General features: G+C 35.8%; 3 protein-coding genes, 1 long non-coding RNA gene and 9 other non-coding genes across 18 annotated transcripts; 12 read left to right on the plus strand and 1 right to left on the minus strand.

The window, feature by feature from the left end:
• Positions 1 to 1,129: 1,129 nt before the first annotated feature.
• LOC115997046 (putative pentatricopeptide repeat-containing protein At1g03510) lies at positions 1,130 to 5,334 on the minus strand. Of its 6 annotated transcripts, none has more exons than XM_031236498.1 (3): positions 3,910 to 5,334; positions 1,872 to 2,136; positions 1,130 to 1,728 (listed from the first exon to the last, which is right to left on the minus strand). In XM_031236498.1, exon 1 carries the CDS (start codon positions 5,252 to 5,254, stop codon positions 3,965 to 3,967), a length of 1,290 nt encoding a protein of 429 aa, XP_031092358.1. In that variant the 5' UTR covers positions 5,255 to 5,334; the 3' UTR covers positions 1,130 to 1,728; positions 1,872 to 2,136; positions 3,910 to 3,964. The 6 variants fall into 6 exon arrangements, with proteins under 6 accessions (XP_031092358.1, XP_031092360.1, XP_031092359.1 ...); XM_031236500.1 differs by having other exon boundaries at positions 1,130 to 1,472; positions 1,550 to 2,136; XM_031236499.1 differs by having other exon boundaries at positions 1,130 to 1,304; positions 1,405 to 2,136.
• On the plus strand, positions 1,462 to 3,154 carry LOC115997045 (putative F-box protein At1g49610). The gene is made up of 3 exons (XM_031236496.1): positions 1,462 to 2,406; positions 2,477 to 2,650; positions 2,741 to 3,154. Exons 1-3 carry the CDS (start codon positions 1,480 to 1,482, stop codon positions 3,110 to 3,112), a joined length of 1,473 nt encoding a protein of 490 aa, XP_031092356.1. The 5' UTR covers positions 1,462 to 1,479; the 3' UTR covers positions 3,113 to 3,154.
• A 1,332-nt stretch (positions 5,335 to 6,666) lies between the features above and the next one.
• On the plus strand, positions 6,667 to 10,007 carry LOC115997048. The gene is made up of 2 exons (XR_004093682.1): positions 6,667 to 6,831; positions 8,042 to 10,007. It is a non-coding gene; the product is annotated as an uncharacterized LOC115997048 (long non-coding RNA).
• Positions 6,885 to 7,034, plus strand: LOC115997703. Its single transcript, XR_004093798.1, has one exon. It is a non-coding gene; the product is annotated as a small nucleolar RNA snoR134 (small nucleolar RNA).
• LOC115997702 lies at positions 7,125 to 7,212 on the plus strand. Its single transcript, XR_004093797.1, has one exon. It is a non-coding gene; the product is annotated as a small nucleolar RNA U36a (small nucleolar RNA).
• LOC115997691 lies at positions 7,251 to 7,342 on the plus strand. Its single transcript, XR_004093786.1, has one exon. It is a non-coding gene; the product is annotated as a small nucleolar RNA Z223 (small nucleolar RNA).
• LOC115997701 lies at positions 7,905 to 7,987 on the plus strand. The gene has a single exon (XR_004093796.1). It is a non-coding gene; the product is annotated as a small nucleolar RNA U31b (small nucleolar RNA).
• Positions 8,069 to 8,149, plus strand: LOC115997689. Its single transcript, XR_004093784.1, has one exon. It is a non-coding gene; the product is annotated as a small nucleolar RNA Z195/SNORD33/SNORD32 family (small nucleolar RNA).
• On the plus strand, positions 8,194 to 8,278 carry LOC115997690. Its single transcript, XR_004093785.1, has one exon. It is a non-coding gene; the product is annotated as a small nucleolar RNA Z196/R39/R59 family (small nucleolar RNA).
• Positions 8,416 to 8,555, plus strand: LOC115997700. Its single transcript, XR_004093795.1, has one exon. It is a non-coding gene; the product is annotated as a small nucleolar RNA F1/F2/snoR5a (small nucleolar RNA).
• LOC115997694 lies at positions 8,834 to 8,900 on the plus strand. Its single transcript, XR_004093789.1, has one exon. It is a non-coding gene; the product is annotated as a small nucleolar RNA Z267 (small nucleolar RNA).
• LOC115997699 lies at positions 9,044 to 9,128 on the plus strand. The gene has a single exon (XR_004093794.1). It is a non-coding gene; the product is annotated as a small nucleolar RNA R44/J54/Z268 family (small nucleolar RNA).
• Positions 10,008 to 10,638: 631 nt separating the features above from the next.
• LOC115997411 (external alternative NAD(P)H-ubiquinone oxidoreductase B1, mitochondrial-like) lies at positions 10,639 to 15,394 on the plus strand. Its single transcript, XM_031236965.1, has 10 exons — positions 10,639 to 10,822; positions 11,863 to 12,139; positions 12,239 to 12,445; positions 12,609 to 12,859; positions 13,033 to 13,252; positions 13,346 to 13,450; positions 13,911 to 14,174; positions 14,291 to 14,412; positions 14,919 to 15,038; positions 15,128 to 15,394. Exons 1-10 carry the CDS (start codon positions 10,740 to 10,742, stop codon positions 15,213 to 15,215), a joined length of 1,737 nt encoding a protein of 578 aa, XP_031092825.1. The 5' UTR covers positions 10,639 to 10,739; the 3' UTR covers positions 15,216 to 15,394.
• Positions 15,395 to 15,985: the final 591 nt, after the last annotated feature.

Consider the following 15,985-nt stretch of genomic DNA (forward strand, 5'->3'; position numbering starts at 1 on the left):
TTACTATATTTTTATAGTACGGAGTAATATACTATTAATAATTTTTGGTAATGTAATTTGGCACTTAACTGCCGCACTATATTTTTATACTAATAATCTTACTCTCTTTTCTTTTCTTTTCTTTTCTTTTCTTTTTTTTTTTAATGATTCTATTCAACCAATCTCATCATAGGTAATCAAAAATATTTTAGCCAACAGTACAAGAATTAAATAAGTTGGAAGATAAGGTGCTAGTGACTTAGTGCCCTTAGTATTAATTACTATGAATACATTTATTTTTTCATCAAGTTTTGATAAACAAATATGATTAAGGAAAATATTTAAAATATTTTTTTATTGCCTACAACATTTACTATCTTTACCATTGTGATATTAATTCAAATCTGACTCCATAAAGTTTGATTAAAATAGTTTTATTGAAACAAAGCATCTACTATTTGACTAATAAATAACTCTTTAATTTAACAAATAGTCAACTAAAACATGTGATGTCAAACGACAGTATGCATAACATTAAGCCACAGAAATAAAGGATACTGCACTTAATTTTATTCTGTTTATAAATGTTAGTTGAATCTTAATGTTTAAGAAAAATGTGGGTTTGGTTGATAATGAAATAACGAAAGGTCAGTATGAGTTCATGAAACACGAAACAATAAGAAAAAAAAAATTATTAAATTATCAATTCAGAGTTTGGTGCACCGACGCAACCAATCATATAGTGTGAAGAACTGGAAAAGGCATGCAGAGAAAAAACGAAAATGTCATTGGCCCATTATTAAAGAATCTGATTTGTGTTTTCCATGTGATTGTAAACAAGAAAATAAGGAGGATTCAGTTTCTTTGGGTACTCACCTACCCGGGCTTCATATTCTCGGAGTTTAGCTGATTATATTGGGCCGATATTTGATCAATATTAGTTGTTTGACTTTGTTAAACAATTAATATAAGTGTTTGATTTAATTAATTTTTTGTAGCAACTTATTGCTACAAAATGTTAAAATTCAAAATCGATCAACTTTTTGAAAAAGTCATTTTGCATGTAATCAACTATTAACTAACAGCTAATTTATCAAACATATTTCTACAATCACATAATAATATCAACTAGTCAAATCCACTAACTCAATCAGCTAATAGCTATTTACCATACACCTCCAAAATCATTCTAACATTTATCATTGTTAGGCAGAATTTGTCAGTCTTTAGAGGGGGGAATCATCAGCCGGCTGGAACAGTTGATGGAATAAGGAATTCACCTATTTTATGCTGAGGAATTATCCCTCAGTCCAAAATAAAGGCAACTAAAACATTAACCATATGAGAACAAAATCATGATATCATCAAGCCTTGATCATATCAATCAAGGAGTTTTAGAACAAAGCATGTGGGAAAAGTGAAAACCTCTTTATTTGTTCACAAGGTTGTTCCCTGATTCTCTCTGCCTTAGCCATCATTGTATGTTGAAAAGCCTGCAAAATGGATGCCAAGAGATGCAGAACTTTAAGGGATCAAGAAAAAGGCAATGAAGACAGGCTGAGTGTACTACCAGATTCCATTCTTCTTCTCATACTATCACTTTTGCCTACCAGAGATGCCATCAAGACAAGCACCCTCTCAAGAAGGTGGGACCGGTTATGGACCTCTGTGTCTAATCTGAAATTCCATCTACCATCAGAACAGAAGACGCCAAAGAATTTCATAACTTCTGTGCACCGCGCCCTTCTTCTACATGAAGGTCAATGCATCTCTAAGTTTTCTATCAGATTCTACTACAAGGAAAAGTTTGCTTCTCATGTTGATGCATGGATCCGCTTTGCAACAAGGAAAAGTGTGGAAGTGCTTCATTTAGATTTCACAGACAGGTGTACCTATACTGTTGGACGAGATGTTCCCTATGCGATGCCTCGTCATTTCTTCAACAATGAAACGTTCACCGAGCTGAAGTTGAACTTCTGTTCTTTCAAGATGCATGGAGTGCAACTTTCCTGGAAATCACTCAGAAAGCTATCTCTCAGGCAATTTGTACTAAGTGATGACATGGTTAATGGTATTCTAGCTGGATGCCCCATACTAGAATGCTTGGTTCTTGAGCAATGTTCCAGCTTGACTTTCCTGAGCATCCCTTCTGCAAAACTGAAAAGCTTGACGCTATGTAATATGCAAACTGAGATTAAAATTTATGCATCTCATTTGTTGTCACTAACACTTTCAGGCTACATGCACGAAGCTGAACATTCCATTGTAGATTTATCACGTCTGGAGTATGCCAAGATTGATTTTAATTTAATGTTTTTCGATGTCGTGGATGAATGCGAAGTTGAGTACTTTTGCAGGAAATTAAGAAACATCATTAGAAATGTGTGTCATGCAAAGACTCTAGCACTATGTCAATCGTGTGTCCAGGTAAATCTCATCTGATTTTAAACAACTTACGTATTTTGCTCTTTAACTAATTGTTTTGGCATGTGTAAAGCTGTTAACAGCTTGTGAGGTTTACAGCATTCAAATTCCCATATTGAAGTGCAAGTCTCTGACACTGGAAACAAGTTTCCGTAAACACGAACTCATTGGGATAACCAGTTTACTGCAGAACTCACCCGGTTTGGAAAACCTAATAATTATAGCCAGTAACTTGTATGGGTTTTGGGTATGTTCTCTCCTCTTTCCTCCCTTTGATTTTGTTTTTCATTATTTAAGATAAACTTCCTTAGTTTAGAATTTACTCGTGTTCTTTCAGTGTGAAAGTGATCTAACAAGAAAACATCCTGTTGATGAGCAAAGATTTTGGGATTCACAGACTGATGCTTTCTCTTCTTCACTTCACCATTTGAGGACTGTTAGATTGTACAGTTTTATGAGCTGGGGTGTTGGATCAGGCTGTGATATCATGGATATGAGCTTAGGGAAATTGCAGAAGAAAATTGCAAGGGAATTAAACCTTGTGAAGTTTTTATTAACAAATTTTACAGTCATAGAGAGGGTGGATTTTTACATCAAGAAGGACCAGAACTCCAAAATTACCAAACTGAGAGAGATAATACATACTGTTTCCCAAGCTATATTGGTATGCCCAAAAGCTTCATCCCTTGTGGAAGTGGTCTTCTGGTAGGGCCTACCTATGTATTTGTATGATGCAAGAATGTAACATTATATGCACAAGGATGGCTTCTTTTATCTTTTCTACTCAATGATGGTTCTATAAATTAAAAATAAATACAAACTAAAATAATCTCAAGCTATTTTGACTCCGCAATTGTTCAAGCCTGCCGGTATCTGTTTTATTAAACCAGAGGTATGTGTTGTAAAGTAAGAACTTGAACCTCTTGATGAGGCACTAAAAAGCAAATAGGATTTTTTTTTTCAAAAATACTCAGTTTCAAAGATAGTAAAGTGTTTGTGGGACAGTGAAGGACGAAAAACTGGATAATACTTGATTGTTTCAGATATATAGGTGTAGACAAGTGCCATTCAAAACATTTAAAGGACAAAAGAAATCTATAGTCTTGCTTTTAATGCAATGAAATGTGGCATTCTCTAAGTCTGAAGTTTTTGTAGTAATCTTGGAGTCATATATGATTTAGATTTATAAAAGAGCTTGAGCTCTTACCATTTTGATCTGAGTTATTTGTTTCTATCAGAAAACTAGCAAGGCTAAACAAATCCCAAACAGAATTAAACGGCATTTGTCTACTATCACCACAGTATCATAAATAGAAAAGAAAAGGTAGTGTACAAGTCTTTAACAGCTATGCCTGAAAGGGTATTAATCAAATTGTAAAAAATATGACACCAGCTTCAATTTTTGTGACACATACAAGAAAAGCATGTATTTTAAGATAAGTTAAAAGAATAATGAAAAAGCGTTTGATTAAGGCAAGCTAGTAGAAGAAATGGCAATGGTTTTACCTTTACCATATAAGTCTCATCAAATATTTGTAAGGATGGCATGTTTGACATGTGCTCATACTGAATCTTGATGTACAACCCAACTGCTACCAGGAGCTGTTCTAACACCCCTCTCTTTCATTTCTCGTCTTAGTTTCTGTGTTTCCTCGTACCGACCCTTGCTAGCATAAATTCTTGCTAATGCAACAAAGTTAGCAGGATTGTCAGATTCTATTTCAAATAACGCTTTTGCAGCAACTTCTGCTAGCTCTACTTCTCCATATGTTCGGCAAGCTGTCAGAAGTGCTCCCCAAGCTTTTGCAGTCACCTTTACAGGCATTTGCTTGATAACATCATATGCCTCGTATAATTTGCCTGCCCTACTCAAGACATCCACTAAGCAAGCGTAATGATCACTAGTTGCTTCCACACCATAACGATCTTGCATGCGAGAAAAATGCATTCTTGCTTCGTCAGCTAAACCTGCGTGGCTACAAGCTTTCAACACCACAAGAAAAGTGATCCCATCTGGCTTTATGTTTGCCATTTCCATTTGATCAAAAATTTCGAGTGCAATTCTCGCCTCTCCATGTAGTGCATAAGCTGAAATCAAGCTGCTCCATGCAACTACATCCTTTTCTCTCATACTCCAAAACACAGTACGCGCATTGCCAAGGCAACCACACCTACCATAGGCCTCCACTAGTCCACTCCTCAATTGCGGGTGTGGATCAATGTCATTCCTTATTGAAAAACCATGAATTTCTTTGGTCAAATTCAATGCCGCTATTCCCACAGAAGCACGTAATAATGCAAGAACTGTAATCAAAGTCGGTTTCAGAGCCATCCTCTGCATCTTTCTATAAATAACTATGGCCTTAGAAAACCCATCCTCCGTGTCCAAAAGCCCAGCTATAATGCAGTTGAAAGTGGACTCATTTGGCAAAATATCCATAACACGGAGCAACTCCAACGCAGCTGGCATATTCCCAGCATGGGTGTAAAGCGAAATCATCGAGTTCCAAACAACTATATTTCTCACGGGAACCTCATCAAACAGTTGGTGGGCATGGGCAATCGAGACGCATTTCCCGTACATGTCCACAAGCGCACACGCTACGAACGGGTTGGATATGAAATTCACTTTGTGCAGATGGGCATGAAGGGCAGCGCCAAGGAAGGGGCGGCGGAGGGCGGCGCATGACTTGAGGACTAGCGGAAAGACGAAAGGGTCAAGGGGAAGGGTGGCACGGATATGGCGGAAGAGTGAAAGTGCCTTCTCGTGGCGGGCTTCATTCACATGAGAAGTCAGAAGCTTTGTGTAAGAAAGTAAACGCAAGTAGTTGGAAGAGTAGGAGCCCATCATTCATGGACATGAACGTCCTGAATCAACATTTTCATGATCGAGCTAACATGTCAATTTGTGTAAGCAAATTTCTTAGCCAGACCCCAACACCGCCCATTAGGATAACGTTAATGGTTACCTGAATAAACATATATACTTCAATTTGTATAATTATAAATTAAGGTGATTTTATTGTTAAATATGAATTCCCATGTATGTAATTTTATTGTAAGTCACTACATTTTAAAGGAAATATAAAAGTTTGCTATATGGGAAATACTTCTTTGTCTTTTATGGCCTTCATTTTTTTAAGGGTTTAAGTTGAAACAGTATTAAGTGTCCTACAAAATACCAGAGTCACAAAATAACTTTGTTGGTAAATAAAACATTTATTTTAAATCTTAAAGCTAAAACCTAACATGCTCAACCTAGCTACCGAAACAAGATTTCTATGACATTATGGAACATACAGACAATTATAGAAGCTTGTATCCAACTTAATTATAGAAGTTTCAATGCCTTCAATCATAGATTTCGTCATGTTTCCCATGAAAATAACCTTTTCATTTTTCATTGGAGGTAGAAACATCATAAATTCATGCACAATGTTAGAAACATGAGTTATAGCACCAATGACTAACCACCAGGTATTAAAAGGAACATCAATAAGATTGGATTCAAACCATACTTAAACTGATTATTTCCCATCCAAGTTTTTCTCTTAAGGCATTAAGCCTTATTGTGATAGGTTTGTTATAGATATAGCGTTTATACATTTTCTGAGCTGCACCTTGTACCTTTATAGGATACTCACCCTTATTTTTACTTTTACTTTTTGCCATTACCACCAACATTAGAACCACCATGAAAAGTCAAGTGAGCAACATAGGGTTTGGAACCTAAAATCCCAATTTGCATTGACTCCTCCTAAATCATATTATTCTAATTTATAAAATATATTATTTTATCGCACAAATTTAAGTATTCTAACACATATAAATTACATTATTCTAATATATATAGTACATTATTATAACTCATAAAATACATTATCTTACCCCAAAATATTAATTATTCTAACACGTGGGCGGAGTAAAAAAAATTTTAAACATCAAAACTGCGTCGTTTTAGACCGTGATCCACACAATAATTTTGTCATAAATTTTATACCTCGTTATTTTAATCCAAGATCCATAACTCGATTGCCTGGCCCATGCTATAAATTGTCTTGTGCTTGTGCCAAACTTAATGGGCTAGGCTAATTGATCCATTTCAACTAGGTTACATCGGATCTCTATTTGTTAACCCGTTTCTTTCATCCTATCAGGCCCAAGACATCGACATTAGGGTTTTAGAAGCAGCTCCTTCCTCTCCTCTGCTGCTATATATCAGTGACGGTAAAGCCCTAACTCGCAGGCTCGCAGTACACTCTGAGCATCTCTGCGAACATGTATCCGTTTCTTCCCATCGCTAATTAAGCGTGCTTTAGTAATATAGGTCGCCAACGGTCGATCTAGTCCGCCGGAGCAGATATGGTAGTCAGATGTATATCTTTAGCGTGGAGCTGAAATATTTCTTTCTCTCGCTTTCTCCTATCAGTAAGTGTTTTTGAATAGTTTTTTTTTTTCTTTAATTTTATTTTAATAGTTGCCTGCACGTAGTCTCCCGGGCAATTCCGAGATACAGTATGAAGAAAGAGCCCTATACTCGTGCCAAAAAGACGTCGCTGTCTGTGTTGCAGTCTAGCCATTGTACCACTTTTTATCCATAGCTACTCTGTGTCAATTCGACGGCTACATTTTTCTATCTTGTTCTATCTATTTGTTTCTGTGCATGTTGCTGGAAATATACTACGCATCATAGATTGTATTTACATATAATTTTAATGATTTGGCTATGATTAAATTGTTTTATCCGCGCTTCAGAGAGCAATCTATGAAGTATATGATAGTGATGGTTGAATTTCTTAATATGAGCCAAAAATATGTTTTTTTAAAAATTAATTTACTTGCTTGATGAGATGCAATGAAGATAATAAATCAGCTTTAACGCCAGTTCTGCTTCTGAATGTCATTGATTGAAAGAGCTGTTTATTTTTCTGAGCATCACACTGTTTCTTCTATCTATTGGTTTTATATGTATTTGTTCAACATGGAGCTTATATCTGTGTGCTTTGTAGATTTGTAATAATTCTTGTTTCTCCAGGAATTCTAATGGGATGGTGTAGTTTTATTAAACACAATTAATTGCTGGCATGTGAGAAGTTGTTATGTGTGTTTCCTAAATTTAGAAGTCAGTGATGAATTTCAATTTTGCTGGATAGTATATGAGATGCATTGGTCTCAAGGCCCTGTATTTCAGGGAGAACCTCTTGGGGTTAATGCATTTTTTATGAAATAATTTTGCTATTCTGAGGCTTCTTGATTTGTTTAGGATTGTAATTTTTGTTTTGGTTTGTTCAGAGTAGTTGGCAGTGATGATATAAATCCATGTAGTATGAGGTGTAGTGGATCCAGGTCCCTGCTTTGCAGGGGGAACCTCCTGGTGAAACTACATTGCAAATGATTGTAATGGATTTTACTGAGTCCAAGCAATTGTTTCCTTTTATCATTTTGTTTACTGGTGGTTGTTGTTTGTCACACTTTTGATTTTGTTTACTGGTGCAAATAAGGAAGATGATGATTGTTATTTGTCGCCCCAGTCTTAGTTGTGTCCATTGATGCAACATGGTGATTGACATGTCATTTCTGATTCCATTTTGTGTGTTTTCAGTTTCATTTGACATTTGGTTTTGTTAATTACTTCTAGTTAGGTGCTTATATATGAAGATATGCAAGGAGGCGTGATGATTCTTATCCACTTAAATCTGTATGTTTCAGTGATGATTTCCAAACATGCACTACCATCTGATCTCTGTTGTATATCTCATGTTTTTAGTGTTGTATTCATGAATTTGGTAATGCAATCAATGATGCTATTTACCCATATCTTCTGATTTATTGTGATTGTCATTGAAATTATCACCATCTTTCGACTGAGGTTGCAAATTTAGTTTAGCTATGTTCTTCACATCCCTGTTTTCAATTTCTTCAAATTTTCATTCTCTCTGTTCTCTAGTCCTAAGCCAACATCAATGTTTAATATTAAGTGTGATTTTATTTGAAATTGACCAGAGTGTTTTTTGTTGCCCGTGGTATCTAATGTCTAGAGTGTTTGTGTTGCTGGATGTTTCGTTTTGAGGGCAGAAATATAAAGCAGATCTTGCGACACAGTTAGCTTCATTTGTAATAAGCTTTCTGTTACATTATGCCTGCTTACATTGAAATTCATTTTTTTGCTGATTAAGAATTTGATTCCTATATTGTTGACAACTCAAATAATTTGTTTTTATTCACAACTCAAATTGATTAATTAAATTTTCATTATGTATGAACTTTTAGAGGTGCAGATGATGATGTTTTAGAATCTTACTCCTTCTGGAGAAAGATGAAATTGTATTCAAAGGAAATCAGAATCTCTGATGCATTCATTAATTTTTTATTGAATTATTTTTCTTTACTCTTTTTATTGTGTAATTTTTTGCTATGTAGTGTTATGCCTTTTGCCTATGATGGCATTAAATATACTTTGAGTATCTCACTCTGAAAAGAACTTAAACCTGAGGTATCAAGGCTTAATTCACTCATTTTTTTGACAGAAGGATGGTTGGAATTGTATTACTGTTTTTCTCATTTGTTAAAAGATTGTTTTTCTGTTAGAGCTTTTTCTCTTCAGTGATTTTGAATGTTTGTGCTTCTGGTGAATGTGGTTTGTGCATATGATGATAAACAGACAGGGACATCAGGACTCTAAAAGAGGATGTTGATTTGTCAGATGGGAATCTCTCTGATGCACAGTTTAATCATATCTTTTAAAACAATCTGAGCATTTTAATGCACAGTTTAGGCCTTGTATAACTAAGGCTTCCTATTTGTTGTCCCTCCTATCAAATGATCATACATCACAATTTACAAAGTGAAACCATGATTCCCTTTGTCTTTATTTTTATGTTTTTTGTTATTATTATTATTATTGTTGTGATGTGGCTTGTTTGGTCTCCCTCACACATTTTGAACTGTTTGCCTATGATGCATTTCTAATGTTAGTATTATCAGATCAAGGATGATGATACTTAAAATTGTCACTACCTCTGAGGCAAGCACACCTATGTATTCTTCCAGCCCAAAGCCTTAAATTTTCTTGCTTTGCTTCTTTTCCATTTAACTTTCTCTTTTTAATCTATGTTGGGCAATATAAAAGTTATGATATATATATATATATATATATATATATATATAGATTTGCAGTTCTTTCAAGCTGAGTACACAGGTTTTGCTACTTCAATTCTGATTTTAATTGTCTACTTAGAGTGGTGTTGACAGTTCCTTGTGGATTTGAGCATATTGATTTTGGACAACCTACTAGATAATGCAGTTGCTGTTAGTTCTTGCTGGTGTCATTTAGCTGAACGGGCTGACTGGTTAACATTCAGATGATTGGGTCCTGGGCTCCTGGCAACCCATTTTTTCTTGATGATCGTGTTCCTGTTCGTGGTGTTGGATTGTGCTGTGGGAACGTTTTTTTTTTTTGTGTGTATGTCTCGTAGTTGTTTTTGTTATAAAAAAGTTTGATGTATAAATGCATTTGATGATAAAGATTAGTTTGTGAAATTTGTAGTTCTTAATGAACATTATTTTTAGTTTTAAAAAATCAAATAAATGAGGTTGTTCTAACACAACAAGTGTTTATTATTGGTGTATTGAGTTAATTTTTTTTATTCTAGATTTATAGTTGTCATTTTATTGTTATTTTTGTCTTTCTTATATGACATCATCATTTTTTTTGACTAACTCTATAATTTTTTTAATACAATTAACTCTATCAATTTTTTTTAATAAAATTAACTTTATTACATTGTAGTATCTGTTTAAATATACTCTTTCAATCTATTGGCTATGATATTATCTTTTATTGGTTCTTATATTATTATCACTTGTCATCCTGTCAACACATGTTTAAATTGATGTCAAATACAACTACATTAATCATTTGTCTTCAATTGTAATTTGTGCAATAGTGGAATGACATATAAATCTAGGGTATTTAAAATTGATTATGCAAGAATAATACTAGTACGTATTTATATAGTTATAAAAGCAATGAAATTAGGAGGAGATTATTTCAATGATTTACCCTTCTTTAATGGTGAGAGTGAAAGGAGGGTAAGATCTGAGAATGCGGTGGTGAAGACCGTAGACTCGTATAAGCCGTATTCCAAGGGGCTGGACCCGGATAAAACTGCCACATGTCGTCAATGAAGAAGACATAATTATCAAATAAATAAATAACCAAAATGCCGTTTACTAGGAAAAGCTGTAATAACCGATTCAGGTAGTTTTCTTTCAGACACTCTTTGAGTGGCAGGTGAGAATTGAGAGCGTTGAAAGGCAAAGAGAAGAAGAAAAAGATGGGTGCTTTCTCATTTTTGAGCAGAGTTCTGCATACCAAGCCTTCTAACTACTCCAAGCTTCTTATTCTCGTCTCTGTCAGGTTCTCTTTCATCCTTCTTTTTTCGTTTTTAGTTTTTTTTTTTCCCATTAATTTTGCTGAAAATGTTGCGTTTTGGCTAGATCTCTCCTGGGTTCTTGGAATTCCCACTTTTTTGGCTTATTTTTTCTTCAATTTTCCTGACAATTTGTAATCAGAGGATCGCATTTTGTCATTTTTTGCTTATCTTGAGTTTCTTATAGCTTCTGTGGGAATACAGATTCATTTCCCCCTTTTTTTGGTTCCTAGAGTATGTATGAAAGAAATTCTTTGAGCTCAGGTTGATGGTCTTCAGCTTGAACCCACCTCTCTTTCTCTCTCTCTCTCTCTCTCTCTCTCTCTCTCTCTTCACCTCCTGAAAAGCTGCTTTTTTATCCTAGAAAGAAGTTTAGAAATGAAGAAATTTCACATATTCTATGTGGTCAAAGTGGCTATTATGCCGGGTAGGGCCTATTTGCCTTTCCGGTCAGCTATGACCAACTTAGCCTGGTTTACCATGTATGATCCTTTACCCGTTACAGTCATCGGACGAGTTTACTATGTATGATCTTTTACTGGTTAGAGTCACTAGATGGAATTTATCTGTTGCGCACATCCTCGCATAGTAGTTGTGGGTTTCCTCATCACTTAAAAAAGTGGCTATTATGCTTGTCCATGGGGAGAACACTGATATCAGAATCTATCATTAGAAGGTGGATCAAATATTCATATTGGCATTTGTTTTGAATGACTCAACAGGGATCATTAGGATTTTGACTTGAATTACAAATGACAATACTTTGATCCAGTTATTATGAGGTTCTTTGTGTTCTTATATGACTGGCAGATCATTAGAATGTTTGTTTGCGGATCCTTTTGATTTGCTAATAGTTGGATATTTCCCAATCTGAATCAATTGAAAGGTATAAACTTGCATCTGTCATGAGTAAGGGGAAAGTTACATATTATGGAGTTGACATATAATCCCTTAAGTTAATCAAGTTTCTATTCTTTATGTGAAAGTTCTATTTGGCCTTGATTTTTAACCCTACTGTGTTTTGCAGTAGTGGAGGCCTGATTGCGTATGCAGAAGCCCATTCAAACAACGAAACGAAAATTGTGGAACAAAGTCAGCCAGAACCGAAGAAAAAAAAAGTGGTGGTGCTTGGAACAGGGTGGGCTAGCATTAGTTTCCTAAAGGATTTGGATGTTTCATCCTATGATGTTCAAGTGGTCTCCCCTCGAAATTATTTTGCATTTACTCCGTTGTTACCTAGTGTGACATGTGGAACAGTTGAGGCACGAAGCATAGTTGAGCCTATAAGGAACATATTAAAGAAGGTAAGCAAATTATAAGATGGAAGTAATTGTTTCGTTCCTAACTTCCTATTCCAAAAACATCGTATAGAGTAGAGCATTAACTTGTAACCCCCTTGGCAGGGAAATGGAAAAATTCAATTTTGGGAAGCAGAATGCTTGAAGATTGATGCAAAGGAAAAGAAAGTACACTGTCGTTCTCATATTGATGAAAATTTAGTCGGGAAAAACGATTTCTCACTAGATTATGACTATCTGATTGTAGCAGTTGGAGCAAGAGTGAACACTTTTAACACCCCTGGTGTCTTGGAGTATTGCCACTTTCTGAAGGTAGAGTTCTCATTTCTTAAAGAAATATTAAATATACGCACATGAGAGCACTTGCAGAATAGATGCATTTCGTTCTTTTCAGAGATGACATATTTCCTGCAACTAAAATATTTTTGTGAATTCCTATGTTTTTTTAAGCAAAAGAAAATATTCTGCTATACAGGAAGTAGAAGATGCTCAAAGGATTCGCCGAGCTGTAATTGATTGTTTTGAAAAGGCAGTCCTTCCAGGGTTAAGTGACGAAGAGCGGAGAACCAACCTCCATTTTGTCATCGTAGGGGGCGGGCCAACTGGAATAGAATTTGCTGCAGAGTTGCATGACTTTGTTCATGAAGATTTAGTGAGAATTTACCCAGGAGTGAAAGATCTAGCGAAAATAACTATTATCCAATCTGGAGATCATATTTTAAACACGTAAGATTTATCATTCCACCTTTGTATTTTAATTCGTTTGCTGTATATATGCAACGTTGCTTCTATGTGATTGGGAGAAATTGTTTGATAACAATTCATGTTTCAGCTGGTTTAGAATTAGTTGTGTATCACATTCTCAAACCAATCATTACCTTAACTTTATGTCTTGGCAGGTTTGATGAAAGAATTAGTACTTTTGCTGAGCGGAAATTTCAAAGAGATGGAATCGAGGTTTTGACAGGATGCCGAGTGGTTAGTGTTTCTGATAAGTTCATTAACATGAAAGTTAAAGCCACTGCAGAAAACGTTAAAGTGCCACATGGAATGGTTGTGTGGTCGACTGGGGTTGGTACTCGCCCGGTCGTGACAGACTTTATGGAACAAATTGGTCAGGTACCTTCGTTTTATATTCCGTTTGCTTAGATCAACAATGCTTTGTTACGGGTAGTTTTTCTAATACCGATTCTTATATTTCTTCTTATGAAGACCAACAGGCGTGCTCTTGCAACAGATGAATGGTTAAGAGTAAAAGGCTGTGAGGGTGCCTATGCTCTTGGTGATTGTGCAACCGTAGATCAACGCAAAATAATGGTACGCAACATTTAAAATTTAAACTATTCATGGAAAATTTTACCCATTGTCCTTAATACTTGGTTAATCCCGTCACTTGACCTATGCAACAAATCCAACCTTTTAGATTCAGTGGAATGAGTTCATGCATCGTTGTTTTTTTTGTCGGTTTTTTAGGTTTTCTTTCTAGCGGACTATTTAAATCTTCCAAACATATTCAATACTTAGAAGACCAGAATATCTTGGCAGAGTACATAATATATGTCTTTTAAGTTAAAAGGACTAACTGACATAGAAAATGGAAAACATACAGACGAAAAAAGTGCAGTCTGTAAGGCTAGTCGATAAAGTTGAAGGATTATATGCACACCTGATTTCTCTTTTATACTTGGCATGTGGTTACATTAATTTTCCAAAAATCCCAAACGCTACCCGCCTTTTGCTTCTCTTTCACACTTCTGTAAAACATTTTGCGGTTCAGGAAGATATTACGACCATTTTCAAAGCAGCAGATAAAGATAATTCTGGCACCTTAACTGTTGATGAATTTGAAGACGTTATTGAAGATATCATCATTAGGTACCCCCAAGTTGAACTGTATGTGAAGAGCAAGCATCTGCTCGAAGTGGTAGACTTGCTAAGAGATTACGAGGGAAACAAACAAGGTGAGATAGATATTGAGGGGTTTAAGTTAGCCCTCTCTCATGTAGATTCTCAGACGAAGTCTCTTCCTGCGACTGCTCAGGTGTCTCTTTCTTTTTTTCGTTTTTCCCCTTTCTTTGTGTTTTTTTTTACCATCTCTTCCTTCTCCGTTTCTTTGTATATCGCTCCAATTTATAGTTACTATATTTGACTTGCTAGGTTGCTGCACAACAAGGTGCATATCTGTCTAGTTGCTTTAACCGTTGGGAACAGTGTAAAAGTAATCCAGAAGGCCCTCGTCGTTTCAAGAGTTCTGGACGCCATGAATTCCGCCCTTTCAGGTATGCTTTATTTGTTTTTGTGCCTTTTATTTTTCCATAACATCTTATTTGCTCAGTTAATTTATTCATCCCTATTAGACAGTACCCTTTAGCCATCTATCATTAAAGAACCATCCTTACACTGCATATCAGGTTCTTGCATCTAACAAAGTCTGAATATGTGAACTTCAAAACGTGAAAACTAAACTCTTGAGCCTAAGACTAATTATCCTTATAAGGGCCCAGTCAAGTTAGTTAAGCTGTTGACTTGGTAACCACAAGATTACAAGTTTGACTGATCGACTCCCAACAGGAGTGGCTTATTGGCATTCTTTGTTTGCGCTAGTCAGCTATGGGTAACTAAAGCTGGTTTATTTTCTTGTGATCCTTTGTCGGCTAAGATCACAAGGCGGGGTTTACCACACTCTCAAATAGTAGTTGCGGATTTTTCTCGTCACTCAAAAAATATGTATGACATGAACTCTTTCCATTAACTGATGAAGACATTCGAATAAATTGCACTCCAGGTATAGGCATCTCGGGCAATTTGCTCCCTTAGGTGGGGATCAAGCGGCAGCAGAGCTTCCTGGAGACTGGGTTTCCATGGGCCGAAGCACGCAGTGGCTATGGTATTCTGTATATGCAAGGTGATCATCAAGAGCCTCTTTGAGATCATCATGCCTGTAAGTTAATAATATCTCTAATCAATTTGCCTTGATGCTGTGTTTCCATTCAGCAAGCAAGTTAGCTGGCGCACGAGAATCCTTGTTGTGGCTGATTGGACAAGAAGATATATCTTTGGAAGGGATTCGAGCCGTATTTGATGCAAGGTCCCCCATGGAAATACTTTTATGTGTGCTTCTCTTCTGTGTGTATTCTGTTTCTCTTCTGTGTGTATTATGTTTCTTTCTGGTTGTTTAAACCCAAAATGACTGCATCTTTGTATGTCTTTTGGCTCAGACAGTGACATCATGAATATATTAATTCAAATTGCTATTCTCAACCTTGTTGGTTTTAGATTAAATTAGTCTACGGTTGGCTAACATAATCAATTGGAAACAAAGTATAATGCTAAAGAAATATGGTATTATTATCGCTTAGAGTGAAAAAGATTACAAAGTTCCTTACCAGTCTTTTTCCAAGGTATTTATACCTCTTAAACTACCAAAATAACACACTCAGCCTAAATATGAATAGTAAATCTCTTGAATCAATTATCATGAATTGATCTCCTAAATCTGATCCCCCAATTCTATTTTTTGTAAGACAATGTGTCCTTCAAGTTTCAGAGCATAATGGGTCAATGCTGACCACTTGGGTGGAATCCAACCACTTGAACCGAGCATAATGGGTCTATGATGACCACTTGGACAAAATCCAATCACTTGAACCGAGATTAAATACCAGATCACCTGTATCGAACCTATCACATCTAACTCAAACCGAGCATAATAGATCTAGTATAGAGCCAGACCACCTGTATCGAACCTATCACATCTGACCACTTGGACAGAATTCAATCACTCGAACCGAGACCAAATACCAAACCACCTGTATTGAACCCATCATACGTTTAATGATGAAAGAACATCAT

This window comes from Ipomoea triloba, chromosome 11 (genome assembly GCF_003576645.1).
Source record: "Ipomoea triloba cultivar NCNSP0323 chromosome 11, ASM357664v1".
Classification (NCBI taxonomy): Eukaryota; Viridiplantae; Streptophyta; class Magnoliopsida; order Solanales; family Convolvulaceae; genus Ipomoea; species Ipomoea triloba.